The following is a 21,218-nucleotide window of genomic DNA, read 5'->3' on the forward strand; positions in this document are numbered from 1 at the left end:
GAGATGAACGAGCTTTGGTCCGACATGTGCATATCAACCCAAGGACAAAAGCAAAAGACCTTGTGAAGATAATGGCGGAAGCTGGTAAGATTGTGTCAATATCCACAGTGAAACAAGTACTGTATCAACATGGGCTGAAAGGCCACTCTGCCAGGAAGAAGCCATTACTCCAAAAGAAACCAAAAAAAGCCAGATTAATATTTGCAAATGCACACAGGAACTAAGACCTTAATTTTTGGAGACATGTCCTGTGGTCTGATGAAACTAAAATTGAACATTTTGGGTATAATGAGCCTAGGAACACCATCCCAACTGTGAAACACGGGGGTAGCAGCATCATGTTGTGGGGTTCTTTTGCTGCGGGAAGGACTGGTGAATTTCACAAAATAGATGGCATGATGCGAAAAGATGATTATGTGGCAGAACTGAAGCAACATCGCAAGACATCAGCCAGGAAGTTAAAGCTTGGGAGGAAACGGGTCTTCCAAATGGACAATGACCCGAAGCATACTGCCAAAATGGTAACCAAGTGGCTTAAGGATAACAAAGTCAATGTTTTGGAGCGGCCATCACAAAGTTCTGATCTCAATCCTATTGAAAATTTATGGGCAAAGCTGAAACGGCAGATGCGAGCAAGGCGACCTGCAAACCTGGATCGGTTACACCAGTTTTGTCAGGATGAATGGGCCCAAATTCCGACCAACTATTGTGAGAAGCTTGTGGAAGGAAATTCCAAACGTTTGACCCAAGTCATTCAGTTTAAGGGTAACGGTGGCAAATACTAATGAAATGTATGGAAACTTTTGACTTTACAGTAAGTAATAAAAATGCCTTAAAACGTTCTCTGTCTCATTATTCTGGCATTTGGCAGATATTAATAATTATGGGAATCCTAAATGACCTAAAACGGGAAAGGTTTATTCTGATTTCATGTCAGATATTAAGAAAAACATGCATAGGTGTCTTTTTATATAGTGTATGGAAACTTCTGGTTTCAACTGTAAGTATCCCAGGAAACCTCCATGGTAGACAGTTTGTGGTCTGGGTGTGGTGCACGGAGTATGAACACGTCTGGCTTCCAGGTCAAATAGCTCTCAATGGTCCAAAAGGAGATGTCCTCCAAGAAAAGGAAGTTTTAAACTGAGCCTTTAATCATATAGGATAAAAAACAATTGGAAGAATTTACACATATTAAAAACACAAACATAATGCTTATGCTGCAGCTATGGTTAAGTGTTTTTCTACCCGAAACACGCAAGGTTGTTTTTTTGTTTTTTTTTAAATGCACATTCTCCCACTTTCTTTTATCATATGTGATGAAAGGCTAAGTTTTCACTACTTCCCTTTGATGCTGGAGAAAATCCCCTTTTGGAGAGCTGGAAAAATTCCATCATGGAATAATTCCACTCTTCTTGTAAGTAGCACCACCCCATATACCATCACTCTAGAATAACACCAACCTAAAATAACCCCCTCCTTAGAATATCTCCTCCTCAGAGTAACTTCGTCCCAGAAACATTACTCCCAATTTCCCACAAAAATCTGAAAGCCTTTTTGATAGAAGATGTGGTGATTGTAAATGAAAATCTCTTCTGAAACTTCAGATAGATGACGTATCCCAGAGCTCCAAACATTGTAAAGCTACAACTGATAGCACATCGTTCTCATCCCTCACCTATTCATTTCAAACTAAGTTTCCTTGTTTACGCTTGTCCATATCTCAACCTCAAAAACTCTTGGCTTCTCTCACCAGCACTTGGTACTTGGTGGACATTAGTATGCAACACTTGGACTTCCATGGACTGGTGGGTGACAATACCAGTCATTCTCGTAGAGGAATCTACAAAAATTAGATCAGGGTTTCTGTACTTCTGGAAGGCAGAGGTGATTATTTTTCTTTTTAACACTTCTCTTTGTTCTTTTCTTCAGCTACTATGGACTGACGGTTTGGTTCCCAGACATGATCAAACACCTTCAGAACATCGACTACGCCTCCCGCACCAAATATTTCTCCAATGAGAGGGTGATCAGCTTCAACTTTAATTTCACTCTCGAAAACCAAGTCCACAAAAATGGCGAATACCAAAACGACAAGTAAGAGAAAGCAATGCTCTCGTTATTCATGTACTAAGGTGCATCAACATCAAAACACAGAAAAGAGGTGGAAATTTAGTACTTTTGCTACAGGTCACCAAGCGACGTCTCATCACTTTCTGCCTTTTTCTTCTCCTTTCATTTGATCCTATTTTGTCTCATACTACAATCAAAACCACAAAAATAATGAAGAAGCCTTTCTTATGTGCCCCAGGAGATCAGCCATGCCTCCTCTCTCTTCCTCACTGTCCTGTGTGTGGCAGTTAGACAACTGGCTGCAGCAGGAGACTTCCCCTGTGAACCTCTACTACAATGTTTATGAATATGGAACCTTGCTTCCTTTCTAAAATCCAAAAATTATTGAATAGAAATGTTAAAACAGGTTGTTTTCTTTGGAAACAAGTTGGAAAGTGAATTAGGCACAATACCCTTGATATTCATCCCCACTGTGCCACTAAAGGCACCCATCTGCAGAGGTCTGTCCTTCAGCACGAGCTAGGCAATATTATTTTGTTATTCTTGGGAAGGTCAGAACTGGAATGCTTTACTTCTGATATTTCCAACCTTTTCTTGTAGACTTTATACCGAGACCTAAAATAATTACACCTCTTGTTTTTGTCTCAAAAGATTCATCGGACTGAAGCTGAAGTCTGTTATATTTGAAGATTCTTTATTCAAAGACTGTTACTTTGAAGATATCACATCCAGTAACACTTTCTTCAAGAACTGCACATTTATCTCCACTATGTTCTACAACACAGGTGATAAAATCTCATTTCTCAAGACGCTTCTGGTGTTTCTTTACAGTTAAAAAGCTGTACATGTAAATACACAAATATGCATAATCTCGGCAAACATGATGTTTAAAGAATATTGTAATAAAAACTAACCAGTGAAAAAGTTCATACAGAACCCTATTTTCTCTCAGAGGAGGCCGTATATCCCAATAACTACTATAATACTGCCCCCTATGTACAAGAATATATCAACTATAATACTGCCCCTATGTACAGAAATATAACTACTATAATAATGATCCTATGTACAAGAATATAACTACTATAATACTGCAACCTATGTACAAGAATATAACTACTATAATACTGCTCCTATGTACAAGAATATAACTACTCTAATACTGCCCCATATGTACAAGAATATAACTACTATAATACTGTCCCTATGTACAAGAATATAATTACTATAATACTGCTCCCTATGTGCAAGAATATAACTATTATAATACTGTCCCCTATGTGCAAGAATATAACTACTATAATACTGCTCCTATGTACAAGAATATAACTACTATAATACTGCCCTTATGTACAAGAATATAACTACTATAATACTACTCCTGTGTACAAGAATATAACTACTATAATACTGTCCTTATGTACAAGAATATAATTACTATAATACTGCTCCCTATGTGCAAGAATATAACTATTATAATACTGTCCCCTATGTGCAAGAATATAACTACTATAATACTGCTCCTATGTACAAGAATATAACTACTATAATACTGTTCCTATGTACAAGAATATAACTACTATAATACTGCTCCTATGTACAAGAATATAACTACTATAATACTGCCCCCTATGTACAAGAATATAACTACTATAATACTGCTCCTATGTACAAGAATATAACTACTATAATACTGCTCCTATGTACAAGAATATAACCACTATAATACTGCCCCTATGTACAAGAATATAACTACTATAATACTGCTCCTATGTACAAGAATATAACTACTATAATACTGCCCCTATGTACAAAAATATAACTACAATAATACTGTTCCTATGTGCAAGAATATAACTACTATAATACTGCTCCTATGTACAAGAATATAACTACTATAATACTGCCCCCTATGTACAAGAATATAACTACTATAATACTGCCCCTATGTGCAAGAATATAACTACTATAATACTGCTCCTATGTACAAGAATATAACTACTATAATACTGCTCCTCTGTACAAGAATATAACTACTATAATACTGCTCCTATGTACAAGAATATAACTACTATAATACTGCCCCTATGTACAAAAATATAACTACTATAATACTGTTCCTATGTACAAGAATATAACTACTATAATACTGCCCTCTATGTACAAGAATATAACTCCTATAATACTGCCCCTATGTACAAGAATATAACTGCTATAATACTGCCCCCTATGTATAAGAATATAACTACTATAATACTGCTCCTATGTACAAGAATATAACTACTATAATACTGCTCCTATGTACAAGAATATAACTGCTGTAACACTCACTCCATCCCTGTAATAATCACTGTTGCTATTGATTTTCAGACCTGTTTGACTATAAGTTCATCAATAGTCGGATTATTAACAGCACATTCCTACACAGCAAGGAGGGATGCCAGCTCGACTTTAGTGATGACATTAATAATGCTTACATGATCTACTTTGTGAGTTTCTTGGGGACTTTGGCGGTTTTACCTGGCAATATTGTCTCCGCCCTACTGATGGACAAGATTGGGCGTCTTCGGATGCTGGGTAAGATGCCAAGTGCTCTGACAAAAGGAGTTAGTTGTAGATCTTTCTTTTTATTTTTGATAATCATTAACATTTGGGCTTCTTACTTGTATTGAATTGGGTGTCCATGTTGGCCAACCTCTTGATGATGGCCGGTTTTCCATTCCCACATAGCGGTGTTACCGGGTGGCAATAAATTAACTTTTTGATGATATTCTAATTTTGTGAGAAGCACCTGTATACAGGCGGTTAACTAAGATGGGCACTGGCCTTCCTCATGTCCTGTTGGACTTGTTCTGGTACCTCTGGTGCCTCCTCCCTTCCCCCCAAAAAAAACTAAATGAACACTGAAACTAAGAATATGAAAGTGGTCGAAACAAGCTCAAACCTTTAAATTAACCCTTTCCAATACATCTCACATTTCAAATAGGATGACACAAAGCAATTTACAAAATAAAGTAGTAAAGCGACAAAAACCGTATGAATTGGTTTCATCGGACATCTATTATAGTGTAAGAGAAATAGTGACATTGCAAATTACAGCTCGGTTCTATTGGAACTCAGCTCCAGTGAAGTGAACGGCGATGACCTGCAATACTACATTTCACCTGTGGACAAATGTGGTGCTGTTTTATAAGAAAGCATTTTTTTCTATTAATTATGCTTAAATTAATCTTGTGATGGAAGCCTACCTACTGATGAAATACATAACTGACTTCTTTGTCTATGTTCCCAGCTGGTTCCAGTGTCATGTCGTGCATTAGCTGCTTCTTCCTGTTCTTCGGGAACAGTGAATCGGCCATGATTGCGCTCCTCTGCCTCTTCGGTGGAGTCAGTATTGCATCTTGGAATGCTTTGGATGTCCTGACGGTGGAGCTTTACCCTTCAGACAAAAGGTAAATGGCTCTTCTTTCTCCTAAACTGATATTCATTCTCAATTCACGGGTAAAATATGTCTTCATTGAATAGAGATTTTCCTATTACTAAGATAGGAGAGGGTAGTTGGTGCTCATGAAGTTCTATGGAGAACTATAACTGTCATTTCAGGAGAATTTGCTAGAGCATTCAACCCATTCCCTTCAGGCTACGTGCACACGTTGAGTATTAGCTTGAGGTGATTTCTGCAAGGTTTCTGCATCTCTTGGCAGGAAAAACGCGCGTTTTTGTATGTGTTTTTTGTATGCATTTTGCATGCGTTATTGTACGACAATGTAGGCTTTTTTTAGCTAAAGATATTAAAAAAAGTTTAGTGATGTATTTTCCTGGTTCAACACCTCCTTTTTCATGCTGATGCCATAGCATCAGGGTAATGGGATTAGGGCTTGATGTCAACAACTGTCATTGACAACTAGCTCTAGGCCCAAGCTGGAGTCACACTAAACGACTTACCAACGATCACGACCAGCGATACGACCTGGTCGTGATCGTTGGTAAGTCGTTGTGTGGTCGCTGGGGAGCTGTCACACAGACAGCTCTCTCCAGCGACCAACGATCAGGGGAACGACTTCAGCATCGTTGAAACTGTCTTCAACGATGCCAAAGTCCCCCTGCAGCACCCGGGTAACCAGGGTAAACATCGGGTTACTAAGTGCAGGGCCGCGCTTAGTAACCGGATATTTACCCTGGTTACCATTGTAAAAGTAAAAAAAAAAAAAACACTACATACTCACATTCTGATGTGTGTCACGTCCCCGCCGGCGTCCACAGGGTTAAAACTGCTTTCGGCAAAAGCGCAGCTAATGCACGCGCTGCTGCCGAGAGCTTCCCTGCACTGAATGTGTCAGCGCCGGCAGTAACAGCGGTGACGTCACCGCTGTGCTCTGCTTTACGGCCGGCGCTGACACAGTCAGTGCAGGGAAGCTCTCGGCCGGAGCGCGTGTGCAGCGCCCCAGAGTCCTGGTCGTTGCAGTACTGTGGCTCCGCCACTAAGGGGAGCTATGGTACGTCTGATGGCACTGAAGGAGTTCATCTGACCAGGTATCACAGACACCAATACATTTCACAGTCGGGCCTCCGGGGGGAGCTAAGGGTGCTATTCACTAGGCCACTCCCCACCATAGTGGGTAAACTGGGGGTCAGGCAGGAAGTTAGATCAGAAAGCTGACTGGGTTGGAACCAGGCAACACCTTGTGGCAGAGGGTGTTGTGGGAGAAGATTCAGTAGGGTCTCTGTCAGGGGTGGGATCCTGACAGAGGCTTGGCAACTTGAGCGAACGTAACGGGACCGTGCCTGCTCAGGATAGCGGCGGTGCCCAAGGAAGGATTAGAAGCGAGATAGATTGTGCTGAGTGAGAAACGAGATCAAAGCAAGAGGAGAAATACCAGTAGGAGTCGTGCTGTAAGATCGAGGCAACATCCTACTGAGGCGCACTACCGGTGGCCGGAACGCCGAGGGAGTATTACAACATCCAGCTTCAAGCAATACTCTAAACAGCGGCAGGACAGTCAGTCTAAGGCGGGCTGTCTAACTTAAATCACCTATGCAGTCTTGGGGGGCAACTTGTGGAGAGGGGCGACTCTAGGGTCCCGGAAGAGCTCCGAGCCTACCCGTCAAACGGGTGCCGTCCCAACCAGAACATCAGGGAGGGACGGAGGATTAGCAGAACATCATCTAATCGAGTTGTGAGGGAACTTAAGAAACAGACACAACAGTTGTGGGGACTTTCTGTAAGCACAGCAGGGAAGGACCACAACACATAGCGCTAGAAGGAAGGCACAGATTTCCACCTGTGAAGAGAACTCTGGAGGTGCCATTGGACCGGCCGAACTTGCGCGGCCTGGTGAACCGTGTTCTGGACTGAGGACCCAGAGATCTTCAGTAAAGAGGTAAAGAGACTGCAACCTGGTGTCTTCGTTATTTACTGCACCGCACCACTACAGCATCACTAATATCATCCATCCATCATATCTATCACTGTACGCCCCTCAGCAGGGTCACGGACCGGGCCTAGCCACCGTGACAACCCCAGAGCAGAGACTCAGAGGCCCGGTACCGGGTACCCCTCGGCCCTGCGGCAGTGGGGGCGCTACAACTTGGCGTCACGAACAGGATCTACTTAAGCCTGAAGAATCAGGTCATGTGTGCCTTGGAATTGTGATTTGTTGTGCTTGGACTGTACTTTATTGCAAAGACTGTGTATTGCCACTTGCCGCCAGAAGTTCCCGCCAAAACCGCCGCCATTACAGCGCTAAGGAGAGAGCAGGAGAAGAAGAAGGGCGTGGAGTGGGCGTAGACAAGCTGGAGAGCGCGAAAGACAATGGCCGCCCAGTCTAAATATTTCTGCCCCTTGAGGACGTGTCCATCAGCAGCCGAGATCCGCCTACAGATCCTCAATGGGGGGCGGAGACAACGAAAGCGAAACCGCCCACGAAGGAGAGAGCGGGAAAAGGACCAGGAAGAAGGAGTCAGTGACATGGAGGACGCCATGGCCAGCCGCCCGGAGCCGGAGCGTGGGGTCAGAGCCGAGGACTCCCCCAGCTACCCGGAGAGGCACCGCAGCCAGACCTCCACAGTTGGCGCTGACCTCCTGCAGACCGGAGCAGACGAGCTGATCCACCAACTCCTGCAGACGCAGCTGAGCACTGAGGCCGGGTGGAAGAAGACCCTCATCGGGAGCCTCGCCAGACGTCTGTCGGCAGCCTCGCCTGGTCCGGAGCAAGAAAGAAGTTCCAGTGCTCCGAAGCCAGAAAGCAAGGCCCTGCCGGAAAGCGAGATGCTGCAAACGGAGATGACAACGCCGCAGCGCCAGGCCCTGCAACCAGCATTCCAGACCCCAGCGGAGGCAGAGCAGACCGGCACCGGAGGGACCGCATCTGAAGCAGGTATGAAGGACGACCCTGCCCTGACGACCGACACCACTCCAGTGACTGCTAGTGCCACAACTGCTGACTCCATTCCAGTGACTGATCTTGCAGCAGCCGCTATCTCTGCTGCAGCAAATGCCCATACTCAAGCTGCGCAGACCTCCATCGCTGCGCATGATTTTACCGTACATGAAAGACGGATTAACGGCGTTTGTCCAGCACTGGGTGTAACCCTGGACCTCACTTTTCCCAGGCCAAGAAGGGTTAAGTGCCAGGTGCAGCCCTGGAAGCCGTCCAACTAAACCTCGGAAACCTGAACATGTAAATAGTTAACTGTTTGTTTCCCTGCTTTTGCTGCTTTAAACCCGACTAGGGTTATTCTTAAAGGGATCCCTTTGTTTACCCGGGATCCCTATTGCCTTTTATTTTTGCTTTTGTTTTCCTGTTTGCTTTTTGTTCACCCATGTTGAAAAGAACTGCTGGATCATGAACAGTGCATGATACAAACTGCTTGTAAATAGTTTGCACCTTCTTAAAGGTGCTCCCTACTGGTTTTACTTAAAGAAGGACTCTTTGTGAAGATACCACACCGGAGCCTTTGCTGAGTATGGACTGGTAGCTGAAGAAGATATGCTACCTCATAGAGACTTGGTCCCCTCTTAAAGGGGATGTTCATGTGTTGCACTTAAGAGAATAGTATTGCTTCAAGACTGAGAGATAGCAATAATGTTTTGATGAAGAGAACGTGATGATAATGTTCGTGTGAGAAAGTTACATGTATCCAATTAGTTAATTGTAAAGAAATGCTGATGATGTTCCCTGAAAGAAAGTGAAAGCTAGAAGAAGGATGCAGTGGGCCCGTAGGGGTAGACGTGGTGTCCAGCGTGCATGTTAGTGGGAAAGATAATGAGAAGGTTTAATGTTCTATAGAAAATGTTTGATAATGTTGATAGATAATGAGGATAGAAGGTGAACCCTGAGTCCTCCTAGGAGTCATGTAGAGATGGCTCGGTGTTCTTAAACTGAAAGTAATGTTATGTTCTATACTGTGTATAGTAGTTGAAAAGACAGAAGGCTCGGGCTGAAAGGAGCGGTCCTGTAAGAAAGGAAAGGCAGTAGGTCTGGTGCCGTTAGGACAGGCGGTCTTGCCGATTTAAAGAAGGAGAATGTAAAAGTTAAATTACCTTATAATGTGATTATAAGAAGGTCTTTAGCGGATTCAGAGTGTACATCCTTAAAGGCGATGTTAAATTATTGTTCAACAATTTTGCACTTAGTAGAATACCCGGTTGGGTAAAAGAAAGTTATTTATAGCATGTTGCTATGATATTTAACCATGTTTGTAATGTTCAAGTGTCCTTACCTCCCATAAAGGGAAGCCTGTTTAAATATGCTTACTGTTATTGCACTCACAAAAATTGTATGTCTTTTTGCTAACCTGTATTGTTGTTTTCTTCTCAGTCCCGGAGTACTGTGTTTAACCAGGGGGGAGTGCAGCGCCCCAGAGTCCTGGTCGTTGCAGTACTGTGGCTCCGCCACTAAGGGGAGCTATGGTACGTCTGATGGCACTGAAGGAGTTCATCTGACCAGGTATCACAGACACCAATACATTTCACAGTCGGGCCTCCGGGGGGAGCTAAGGGTGCTATTCACTAACCAACTCCCCACCATAGTGGGTAAACTGGGGGTCAGGCAGGAAGTTAGATCAGAAAGCTGACTGGGTTGGAACCAGGCAACACCTTGTGGCAGAGGGTGTTGTGGGAGAAGATTCAGTAGGGTCTCTGTCAGGGGTGGGATCCTGACAGAGGCTTGGCAACTTGAGCGAACGTAACGGGACCGTGCCTGCTCAGGATAGCGGCGGTGCCCAAGGAAGGATTAGAAGCGAGATAGATTGTGCTGAGTGAGAAACGAGATCAAAGCAAGAGGAGAAATACCAGTAGGAGTCGTGCTGTAAGATCGAGGCAACATCCTACTGAGGCGCACTACCGGTGGCCGGAACGCCGAGGGAGTATTACAACATCCAGCTTCAAGCAATACTCTAAACAGCGGCAGGACAGTCAGTCTAAGGCGGGCTGTCTAACTTAAATCACCTATGCAGTCTTGGGGGGCAACTTGTGGAGAGGGGCGACTCTAGGGTCCCGGAAGAGCTCCGAGCCTACCCGTCAAACGGGTGCCGTCCCAACCAGAACATCAGGGAGGGACGGAGGATTAGCAGAACATCATCTAATCGAGTTGTGAGGGAACTTAAGAAACAGACACAACAGTTGTGGGGACTTTCTGTAAGCACAGCAGGGAAGGACCACAACACATAGCGCTAGAAGGAAGGCACAGATTTCCACCTGTGAAGAGAACTCTGGAGGTGCCATTGGACCGGCCGGACTTACGCGGCCTGGTGAACCGTGTTCTGGACTGAGGACCCAGAGATCTTCAGTAAAGAGGTAAAGAGACTGCAACCTGGTGTCTTCGTTATTTACTGCACTGCACCACTACAGCATCACTAATATCATCCATCCATCATATCTATCACTGTACGCCCCTCAGCATGGTCACGGACCGGGCCTAGCCACCGTGACAACCCCAGAGCAGAGACTCAGAGGCCCGGTACCGGGTACCCCTCGGCCCTGCGGCAGTGGGGGCGCTACACGTGCATTAGCAGCGCTCCTGCCGAAAGCAGTTTTAACCCTGTGGACGCCAAGGGACGTGACAGACATCAGAATGTGAGTATGTACTGTTTTTTTTTTTACTTTTACAATGGTAACCAGGGTAAATATCGGGTTACTAAGCGTGGCCCTGCACTTAGTAACCTGATATTTACCCTGGCCACAAGTGAACACATCGCTGGATCGGCCTCACACACGCCGATCCAGCGATGACAGCGGGTGATCAGCGACCAAAAATGGTCCTGATCATTCCCCAATGACCAACGATCTCCCAGCAGGGGCCTGATCGTTGGTCGCTGTCACACATAACGAGATCGTTAGCGGGATCGTTGCTACGTCACCAAAAGCGTGATGTTGCAACGATATCGTTAACGATATCGTTATGTGTGACTCAGCCTTTAGTAATGAAAAGGTGTCAGCCCGACACCCTCATTACTAAGCCGATAAGTAAACACCAGCCAATGTAGGAGCATTAACAGAACCAACGTACATAGTCTGTAACCAGATATCAATTGTTAATTTTAAAGGAAAAAAATGAAAAAAATTGTGTGGGCTCCTGCGTAATTTTAATAACTAGCAGAGGGAAAGCCGATGGCTGATGTTAATATTCTGGGAAGGAGCCAATAGCCATAAAAATTTCCAGGCTACTAATATCAGCTCACAGCTGTTTACTTAGCCTTTACTGGCTAATTTACAGGGGAACCCCAGAAAAAAATTGACATAGGGTCCCCCTATAAAATCTAACCAGCAAAGGCTAGGCAGACAGCCGCGGGCTGATATTAATTGCCTAGGAAGGGGTCATGGATATTGGCCCCTCCCAGACTAAAAACATCAGCTCTCAGCTACCCTAGAAAAGGCGCATCTATATGCGCCAAATTTGGCGCTTAACCTTGCTCTTCCCACTTGCCCTGTAGCGGTGGCAAGTGGGGTTCATATTTGTGGGGTTGATGTCACTTTTGTATTGTCAGGTGACATCAAGTCCCAAGGTTAGTAATGGAGAGGCATATATAAGACACCTCTCCATTACTACCCCCATAGTGATATTGTATAAAAAACGCAGACACCCAGAATAAAGTTCTTTATTTGAAATAATGATACAGACTCCTTCAATGAATCTCAGTTAAACCATACTCACCAAACGCCTAATCCACCAAAGCCAACGTCTCCTGCAACAAAAATAAAATAATAAACCACAATATTCCTCACCTGTCCGCAGAGAAGATAATCCATAATGTCCTACGATGATACTGATGTGACTGCTATCAAAGACAGCCGGTGATACACTGACAGGAGGTAATCGCTCCAACAGGGTATCACTGAGCTGCAATGAGAAAGTTCTCACGCAGCGGTGCCGTACGTGAGAGCAGTGGAGTTGATCAGCTGATGAACTCCAGTGAACTCTCTCACGGCAGCTCAGTGACACACTGCGGGATCGATTACCCATTGTCAGTATGTTGCCGGCAGCCGGGTAGAGCGGTACTGTTCTACACTTGAGATCGCCGTGGGACACTCAAGATTATGTGGACTACAGCGGACAGGTGAGTATATGGTGGTTTATTATTTTACATTTTTTTCTAGGAGACGAGGGCGTCGGGGATTTGGTGTTAGGTGTGTATAATGGGTTTTTATTTAAATATGTATGTGATTATTTTACTTTTTTTTTTTTTTTTTAACTGTGAGCACAGGCGCTGGCTGATGATACTACATCTCCCATGAGTGGCACCTGATGTCATTATTATCAGTGACAGCAGATGCAGCCAGATAGGAGCAGTAGTCTCATCAGTCCACGCCTGCTGACCGGCGGTAAGCTTTTTGCCGCAGGTCACCGATGCAGGTCGTAGTCACAGCTGCTGGGACATTCTGACATCTGACAGCATGATCCCACAGCGCTCTGACCGACAGTCTGCGGTAGCGTTACCGTGGGTCGCAGTCACGACATCTGACAGCATGACCCCACAGTGCTCTGACCGCAAGTCTTACCGGTGGTAGCGTTACCACGTGTCGCAGTCACAGCTTCGGGATAACGCTGACATCTGACAGCATGACCCTGCAGCTCTCTGTCCAACAGTCTTACCGCCAGTAGTGTTACCACCGATAAGAACCTCTGCACTGGTATTTCCCATGCTTTCACACAGATGACAGCGTGGGAGACACCATAGGAAGCCAGTAAAATGCAAACAGAAACTCAGGAAATCCGCAAACATTTTTATACCTGCATTTTTTATGCGGATTTGACTGACTCAGTTGAAGTCAATGGGTGAAAAATACTGCAGAAACACACAAAGAAATGACATGCTGCAGAAAAAAAAACACTGCAAATACTCAAGGAAAATTACTGATCATGTGCAAAACACTAAAGGATTGTCATTGAATTAGCTTGCATAAGGATTCCATAGTGTGTTTGGCCCATTTCCATGCAGAAAAAAATGCAAAAATGCATTAAAAACACACTGTATGCACACAGCATCAGTCTATCTGTCTCTAGCTTCTCCCCCTCAGTCTGTATCTGTCTCATTCTCCTCCCCCTCAGTCTGTAACTGCCTCCAGCTCCTCCTCCTCAGTCTGTATCTGCCTCCAGCTCCTCCCCCTCAGTCTGTATCTGCCTCCAGCTCCTCCCCCTCAGTCTGTATCTGCCTCCAGCTCCTCCCCCTCAGTCTGTATATGCCTCCAGCTCCCACCCCTCAGTCTGTATCTGCCTCCAGCTTCTCCCCATCAGCCTGCATCTGCCTCCAGCTCCTCCCCCTCAGTCTATATCTGCCTCCAGCTCCTCCCCCTCAGTCTATATCTGCCTCCAGCTCCTCCCCCTCAGTCTATATCTGCCTCAAGCTCCTCCCCCTCAGTCTATCTGCCTCTAGCTTCTCCCCCAGTCTGTATCTGTCTCATTCTCCTCCCCCTCAGTCTGTATCTGCCTCCAGCCCCTCCCCCTCAGTTTGTATCGGCCTCCAGCTCCCCCTTGTCTGTATCTGCTTCCAGCTCCTCCCCCTCAGTCTATATCTGCCTCCAGCTCCTCCCCATCAGCCTGCATCTGCCACAAGCTCCCCCAGAGTCTTTAGCTGCCTCCAGGTCCTCCTCAGTATGTATCTGCCACCAGCTCCTCTCCCTCAGTCTGTACCAGCCTCCAGGCCCTTCTCCTCAGTCTTATAATCCTACAAAATTTCCCAGAGCATAAGGCCCCATATTAGACAAGACAGCGCAAAAATCATATAAAAAATATGCACATTTTATTGGCACAATATAATACAAAAACTCATATTTTAAAAACCAAAATATAATAAACAAAAATGTATGTGATGAGAATCAGTAAATGACAAGATGGACAGTCACAGCAAACCAAAAAACACATAAAATAAAGGTTACCATTTGCATAACAAGTTGTTATTGTTTTCCTGTTTGTTAAAAAATACTTTAAATAAAGAATTCATAAAAAAAAAAAAAACACATAAAAATGTCTATAGGTGCACCCTAATGCCGCACATACTTTGTCATTTAGTTAATTTGAATAGGGCAATAACATGCATAAGTCCTGGGAAATGTAAGGGGTAGGGAAAATAGCCCCAAAAGGAACCTGATTCAATCCAAATTAGGAATATGAATTGGCTATCATCACCTGGAAACCCCCTCCCATATTGCACATAGCCCAATGTTAATCAAGAAAAGGATTAGCTATTCCAAAGTGCATACCCATGTGTGAATCAGTGCTGGGTGCGTCCACCGCGAGCCTCCTCCTCAGTCTGTATTTGCCTCCAGCTCCTCCCCCTCAGTCTGTATTTGCCTCCAGCTCCTCCCCTCAGTCAGTGTATGAATCTAGCTCCTCCCTCTATGAATAGTTATGCATCTAGCTCCTCCCCCTAGTCTGTCTGCTTCCAACTCTTTCCCCTCAGTCTGTATCTGCCTCCAGCTCCTTCCCCTCAGTCTGTATCTACCTCCAGCTACCCCCTCAGTCTGTATCTACCTCCAGCTCCCCCCTCAGTCTGCATTTGCCTCCAGCTCCTCCCCTCAGTCAGTGTATAACTCTAGTTCCTCCCTCTATGAATATTTATGCTCTAGCTCCTCCCCTAGTCTATCTGCTTCCAGCTCTTCCCCCTCAGTCTGTATCTACCTCCAGCTCCTCCCCCTCAGTCTGTTTCTACCTCCAGCTCCTCCCCCTCAGTCTGTATCTGCCTCCAGCTCCTCCCCTCAGTCTGTATCTGCCTCCAGCTCCTCCCCCTTAATCTGTATCTGCCTCCAGCTCCTCCCCTCAGTCTGTATCTGCCTCCAGCTCCTCCCCCTCAGTCTGTATCTGCCCCCAGCTCCTCCCCTCAGTCTGTATCTGCCCCCAGCTCCTCCCCTCAGTCTGTATCTGCCAACAGCTCCCCCTCAGTCTGTATCTGCCTCCAACTCCTCCCCCTCAGTCTGTATCTGCCTCCAGCTCCTCCCCCTCAGTCTGTATCTGCCTCCAGCTCCTCCCCCTCAGTCTGTATCTGCCTCTAGCTCCCCCCTCAGTCTGTATTTGCCTCCAGCTCCTCCCCCTCAGTCTGTATGCCTCCAGCTCCTCCCCCTCAGTCTGTATCTGCCTTCAGCTCCTCCCCCTCAGTCTGTATCTGCCTCCAGTTCCTCCCCTCAGTCTGTATCTACCTCCAGCTCCTCCCCTGTCTGTATCTGCCTCCAGCTCCTCCTCCTCAGTCTGTATCTGCCTCCAGCTTCCCCCTCAGTCTGTATCTGCCTTCAGCTCCTCCCCCTCAGTCTGTATCTGCCTCAAGCTCCTCCCCAGTCTGTATCTGCCTGCAGCTCCTCCCCTCAGTCTGTATCTTCCTCCAGCTCCTCCCCCTCAGTCTGTATCTGCCTCCAGCTCCTCCCCTCAGCCTGTATCTGCCTCCAGCTCCTCCCCTCAGTCTGTATCTGCCTCCAGCTCCTCCCCCTCAGTCTTTATCTGCCTCCTGGTCCTCCTCAGTCTGTATCTGCCTCTAGCTCCTCCCCTCAGTCTGTATCTGCCTCCAGCTCCTCCCCCTCAGTCTGTATCTGCCTCCAGCTCCCCTCTCAGTCTGTATCTGCCTCCAGCTCCTCCCCTCAGCCTGTATCTGCCTCCAGCTCCTCCCCTCAGTCTGTATCTGCCTCCAGCTCCTCCCCCTCAGTCTTTATCTGCCTCCTGGTCCTCCTCCTCAGTCTGTATCTGCCTCTAGCTCCTCCCCTCAGTCTGTATCTGCCTCCAGCTCCTCCCCCTCAGTCTTTATCTGCCTCCTGGTCCTCTTCAGTATGCATCTGCCTCCAGCTCCTCACCCTCAGTCTATCTGCCTCTAGCTTCTCCCCCTCAGTCTGTATCTGCCTCCAGCTTCTCCCCCTCAGTCTGTATCTGCCTCTAGCTCCTCCCCTCAGTCTGTATCTGCCTCCAGCTCCTCCCGTCAGTCTGTATCTGCCTCCAGCTCCTCCCCCACAGTCTGTATCTGCCTCCAGCTCCTCCCCTCAGTCTGTATCTACTTTCAGCTCCCCCCTCAGTCTGTATTTGCCTCCAGCTCCTCCTTCTCAGTGTGGATCTGCCTCCAGTTCCTCTCCCTCAGTCTGTATCTACTTCCAGCTCCTCCCTTCAGTCTGTATCTGCCTACAGCTCCTCCCTCTCAGTCTGTATCTGCCTCCAACTCCTCCCCCTCAGTCTGTATCTGCCCCCAGCTCCTCCCCCTCAGTATGTATCTGCCTCCAGCTCCTCCCCCTCAGTCTGTATCTACCTCCAGCTCCCCCCTCAGTCTGTATTTGCCTCCAGCTCCTCCCCCTCAGTCTGAATCTGCCTCCAGCTCCTCCCCCTCAGTCTGTATCTGCCTCCAACTCCTCCCCCTCAGTCTGTATCTGCCTCCAGCTCCTCCCCCTCAGTCTGAATCTGCCTCCAGCTCCTCCCCCTGTCTGTATTTGCCTCCAGCTCCTCCCCCTCAGTCTGAATCTGCCTCCAGCTCCTCCCCCTCAGTCTGTATCTGCTTCCAGCTCCTCCCCCTCAGTCTGTATCTACCTCTAGCTCCCCCCTCAGTCTGTATTTGCCTCCAGCTCCTCCCCCTCAGTCTGAATCTGCCTCCAGCTCCTCCCCCCTCAGTCTGTATGCCTCCAGCTCCTCCCCCTCAGTCTGTATCTACCTCTAGCTCCTCCTCCTCAGTCTGTATCTGTCTTCAGCTCCTCCCCCTCAGTCTTTATCTGCCTTCAGCTCCTTCTCCTCAGTCTGTATCTGCCTCCAGCTTCTCCTCCTCAGTCTGTATCTGCCTCTAGCTCCTCCCCTCAGTCAGTATCTGCCACTACCTCCTCCTCTTTTTGTATCTGCCTCCATCTTCTCCCTTTTCTGTAGAATTTTATAAGCACCAACTGTCATCTCCTGTCTCAGCAATGTGAAAATTTGTCTTCACTGAATACAGAATTTACCGCTAATTGAGATTCAAAAATCAATCTAGGATGAGCAAGAAGCAGATTTTTGCAATAAAATGTGTACTATAGATTTATGAAATAAAAATTAAAAGGCAGTCATAGCCTGCCAAAGCACAGTTCCCATTACTTGCTGACCATATGCCACTATTTAGGATAGGTTGCAAAGTGAAATAGCCTCCAGTTTTTGGATTCTCCATTCTGTAAGTTAGATAAACATGGTTGCCTTCTTTTTAAAAAGTGCCACCTCTCTAGAGGATGTACCTGGCATTGAAGTGAAAGGTGGAAAGCTGCAATGCCATAAACAACCTGTTGACAGAGGTGGCACTGTTTTGGGAAAAAGGCAGCTATATCTCTTTCTAATACTGGACATCCCCTTTAATAATATAACACTTGTATGAAGTCTGCAGCCTTGTGACTGTCTAAAATGCACAACAGGAACAACCATTAATCTGTGACCTGTGAATAGTGTTGGAGGGTCATTTACTTCAGAGATAAGTCAGCAGGAGAACATCTATGTCTCAGTGCTTAAAGGGAAATTCATTTTTAAAGGGGGCACTGAAAGCAAAACATGTAAGTCCGCAAGGACAGGGTCCTCTCCCCTCTGTCATTGTATACTTGTTTACTGTAAACAATATCTATAAAGGTACCTTCACACTAGGCGACTTTGCAGCGATAACGACAGCGATCCGTGACGTTGCAGCGTCCTGGATAGCGATATCGTTGTGTTTGACACGCAGCAGCGATCAGGATCCTGCTGTGATATCGCTGGTCGTTGCTGAAAGTTCAGAACTTTATTTGGTCGTCAGATCGGCGTGTATCGTTGTGTTTGACACCAAAAGCAACGATGCCAGCGATGTTTTACAATGGTAACCAGGGTAAACATCGGGTTACTAAGCGCAGGGCCGCGCTTAGTAACCCGATATTTGCCCTGGTTACCATTGTAAAAGTAAAAAAAAAAACAGTACATACTCACCCTCTGATGTCTGTCACGTCCCCCGGCGTCCACGCTGCTGCTCAGAACTTCCTGCACTGAATGTGTCAGTGCCGGCCGTAAAGCAAAGCACAGCGGTGACGTCACCGCTGTGCCCTGCTACTGCCGGCGCTTACACAGTGCAGGGAAGCGGACGCCGGGGGACGCGAATGTAAGTATGTATGTTTGTTTTTTTACATTAATACTGGTAACCAGGGTAAACATCGGGTTACTAAGCGCGGCCCTGCGCTTAGCAACCCGATGTTTACCCTGGTTACCCGGGGACTTCGGCATAGTTGGTCGCTGGAGAGCTGTCTGTGTGACAGCTCTCCAGCGACCACACAGCGACGCTGCAGCGATCGGCATCGTTGTCGATATCGCTGCAGCGTCGCTTAGTGTGAAGGTACCTTAACTCTGTATGTAACCCCTTTCTCATGTACAGCACAATGGAATTAATGGTGCTATATAAATAAATAAATAAATAATAATAATAATGTTGTAAAAACATCCATTGGAGAAATTAAATTTCTCAAGGGAATGTGTCATCTGAAAATTCTTACTCTTATTTTTAATTTTATTATTATTTTTTAAATTATTTATCCTATCTTGATTTGTATTAGGAATAAATTAGAAATGTTGCAATTTTCACACTGGCCAAAAGGGTTATTTTACACTGATACTTCCCGTTGCTTCAGAAAATGTGCATGTATATTAGCAGCTTTAGAAAGACTCCACCCCTATCTTTTGGATTGGAGCATCTAATGAGCATGTGCATAAGTCATTGTGAAGGGGGAACTGTGGTATAGCCTATTGTGTTTGGTGGATCTTGTGTTATCTAATGAACATAGAGGTGTTATCAAGCTTTGTACAGGAGGAGGAGGTGAGCTGTGACATCACCTATTGTGATTGCTGGCTCCTGTGTTATCTACTGTATTTGGATGAGTTATCAGTCATTGAACAGGAGTGGAGAAGGTGAGCTATGACATCACCTATTGTGAATATTGGATCCTGTGTTATCAGTCATTGTACAGGAGGAGGAGGTGAGCTGTGACATCACCTATTGTAACTATTGAATCCTGTGTTATCTACAATGTACAGTGGGAACGGAAAGTATTCAGACCCCTTTAAATTTTTCACTCTGTTTCATTGCAGCCATTTGGTAAATTCACAAAAGTTCATTTTTTTCTCATTAATGTACACTCTGCATCCCGTCTTGACTGAAAAAAACATAAATGCAGACATTTTTGCAAATTTCTTAAAAAAGAAAAACTGAAATATCACGGTCATAAGTGTTCAGACCCTTTGCTCAGTACTGAGTAGAAGCATCCTTTTCAGCTAGTACAGCCATGAGTCTTCTTGGGAATGATGCAACAAGTTTTTCACACCTGGATTTGGGGATCCTCTGCCATTCTTCCTTGCAGATCCTCTCCAGTTCCATCAGGTTGGATGGTGAACGTTGGTGGACAGCCATTTTCAGGTCTCTCCAGAGATGCTCAATTAGGTTTAGGTCAGGGCTCTGGCTGGGCCAGTCAAGAATGGTCACAGAGTTGTTCTGAAGCCACTTCTTTGTTATTTTAGCCGTGTGCTTAGGGTCATTGTCTTGTTGGAAGGTGAACCTTCGGCCGAGTCTGCGGTCCAGAGCACTCTGAAATAGGTTTTCATCCAGGATATCTCTGTACTTGGCCGCATTCAGGTTTACTTCAATGGCAACCAGTCGTCCTGTCCCAGCTGAAAAACACCCCCATAGCATGATGCTGCCACCACGTTTCACTGATTGTATTGGGCAAGTGAAGTGCAGTGCCTGGTTTTCTCCACACATGCCGCTTAGAATTATCGCAAAAAAGGTCTATCTTCGTCTTATCAGACCAGAAAATCTTATTTCTCATAGTCTGTGAGTCCTTCATGTGTTTTTTTTTTTAGCAAACTCTATGCAGGCTTTCACATGTCTTGCACTGAGGAGAGGCTTCCGTCGGGCCACTCTGCCATAAAGATCTGACTGGTGGAGGGCTGCAGTGATAGTTGACTTTGTGGAACTTTTTCCCATCTCCCTGCTGCATCTCTGGAGCTCAGCCACAGTGATCTTGGGGTTCTTTTTCACCTCTCTCACCAAGGCTCTTCTTCCACAATTGCTCAGTTTGGCTGGACCGGCGGGTCTAGGAAGACTTCTGGTGGTCCCAAAACTTCTAAATGGATTAAGGATTATGGAGGCCACTGTGCTCTTAGGAACCTTGAGTACTGCAGAAATTCTGTTGTAACCTTGGCCAGATCTGTGCCTTGCCACAATTCTGTCTCTGAGCTCCTTGGCCAGTTCCTTTGACCTCATGATTCCCATTTGGTCTGACATGCACGGTCAGCTGTGAGGTCTTATATAGACAGGTGTGCGCCTTTCCAAATCAAGTCCTATCAGTTTAATTAAACACAGCTGGCCTCCAATGAAGGAGTAGAACCATCTCAAGGAGGATCACAAGGGAATAGAATACTTATGACCATGTGATATTTCAGTTTTTCTTTTTTATTAAATGTGCAAAATTTTCTACATTTCTGTTTTTTTTTCAGTCAAGATGGGGTGCAGTGTACATTAATGTGAAAAAAAGAACTTTTTTGAATTTACCAAATGGCTGCAATGAAATAAAGAGTGAAAAATGTAAAGTGGTCTGAATACTTTCCGTACCCACTTGTATAGAGGTGATATCAATCATTGTAAGGGAGGAGGTGAGCTGTGACATTATCTATTGTGAATGGTGGATGCTGTGTAATTCAGTGTGTATATAGGTGTTATCA

General features: G+C 45.7%; 1 protein-coding gene across 1 annotated transcript in view; it reads left to right on the plus strand.

Annotated features, from left to right (window-relative positions):
- Window positions 1-21,218, plus strand: part of SV2A (synaptic vesicle glycoprotein 2A) — a 187,088-nt gene that overhangs the window by 161,226 nt on the left and 4,644 nt on the right. The window contains exons 9-12 of the mRNA XM_077259019.1: window positions 1,930-2,094; window positions 2,722-2,855; window positions 4,441-4,647; window positions 5,363-5,522. Coding sequence (XP_077115134.1) covers window positions 1,930-2,094; window positions 2,722-2,855; window positions 4,441-4,647; window positions 5,363-5,522 — 666 coding nt within the window. The remainder of the gene's footprint in view (window positions 1-1,929; window positions 2,095-2,721; window positions 2,856-4,440; window positions 4,648-5,362; window positions 5,523-21,218) is intronic.

This window comes from Ranitomeya variabilis, chromosome 1 (genome assembly GCF_051348905.1).
Source record: "Ranitomeya variabilis isolate aRanVar5 chromosome 1, aRanVar5.hap1, whole genome shotgun sequence".
Lineage (NCBI taxonomy): Eukaryota > Metazoa > Chordata > Amphibia > Anura > Dendrobatidae > Ranitomeya > Ranitomeya variabilis.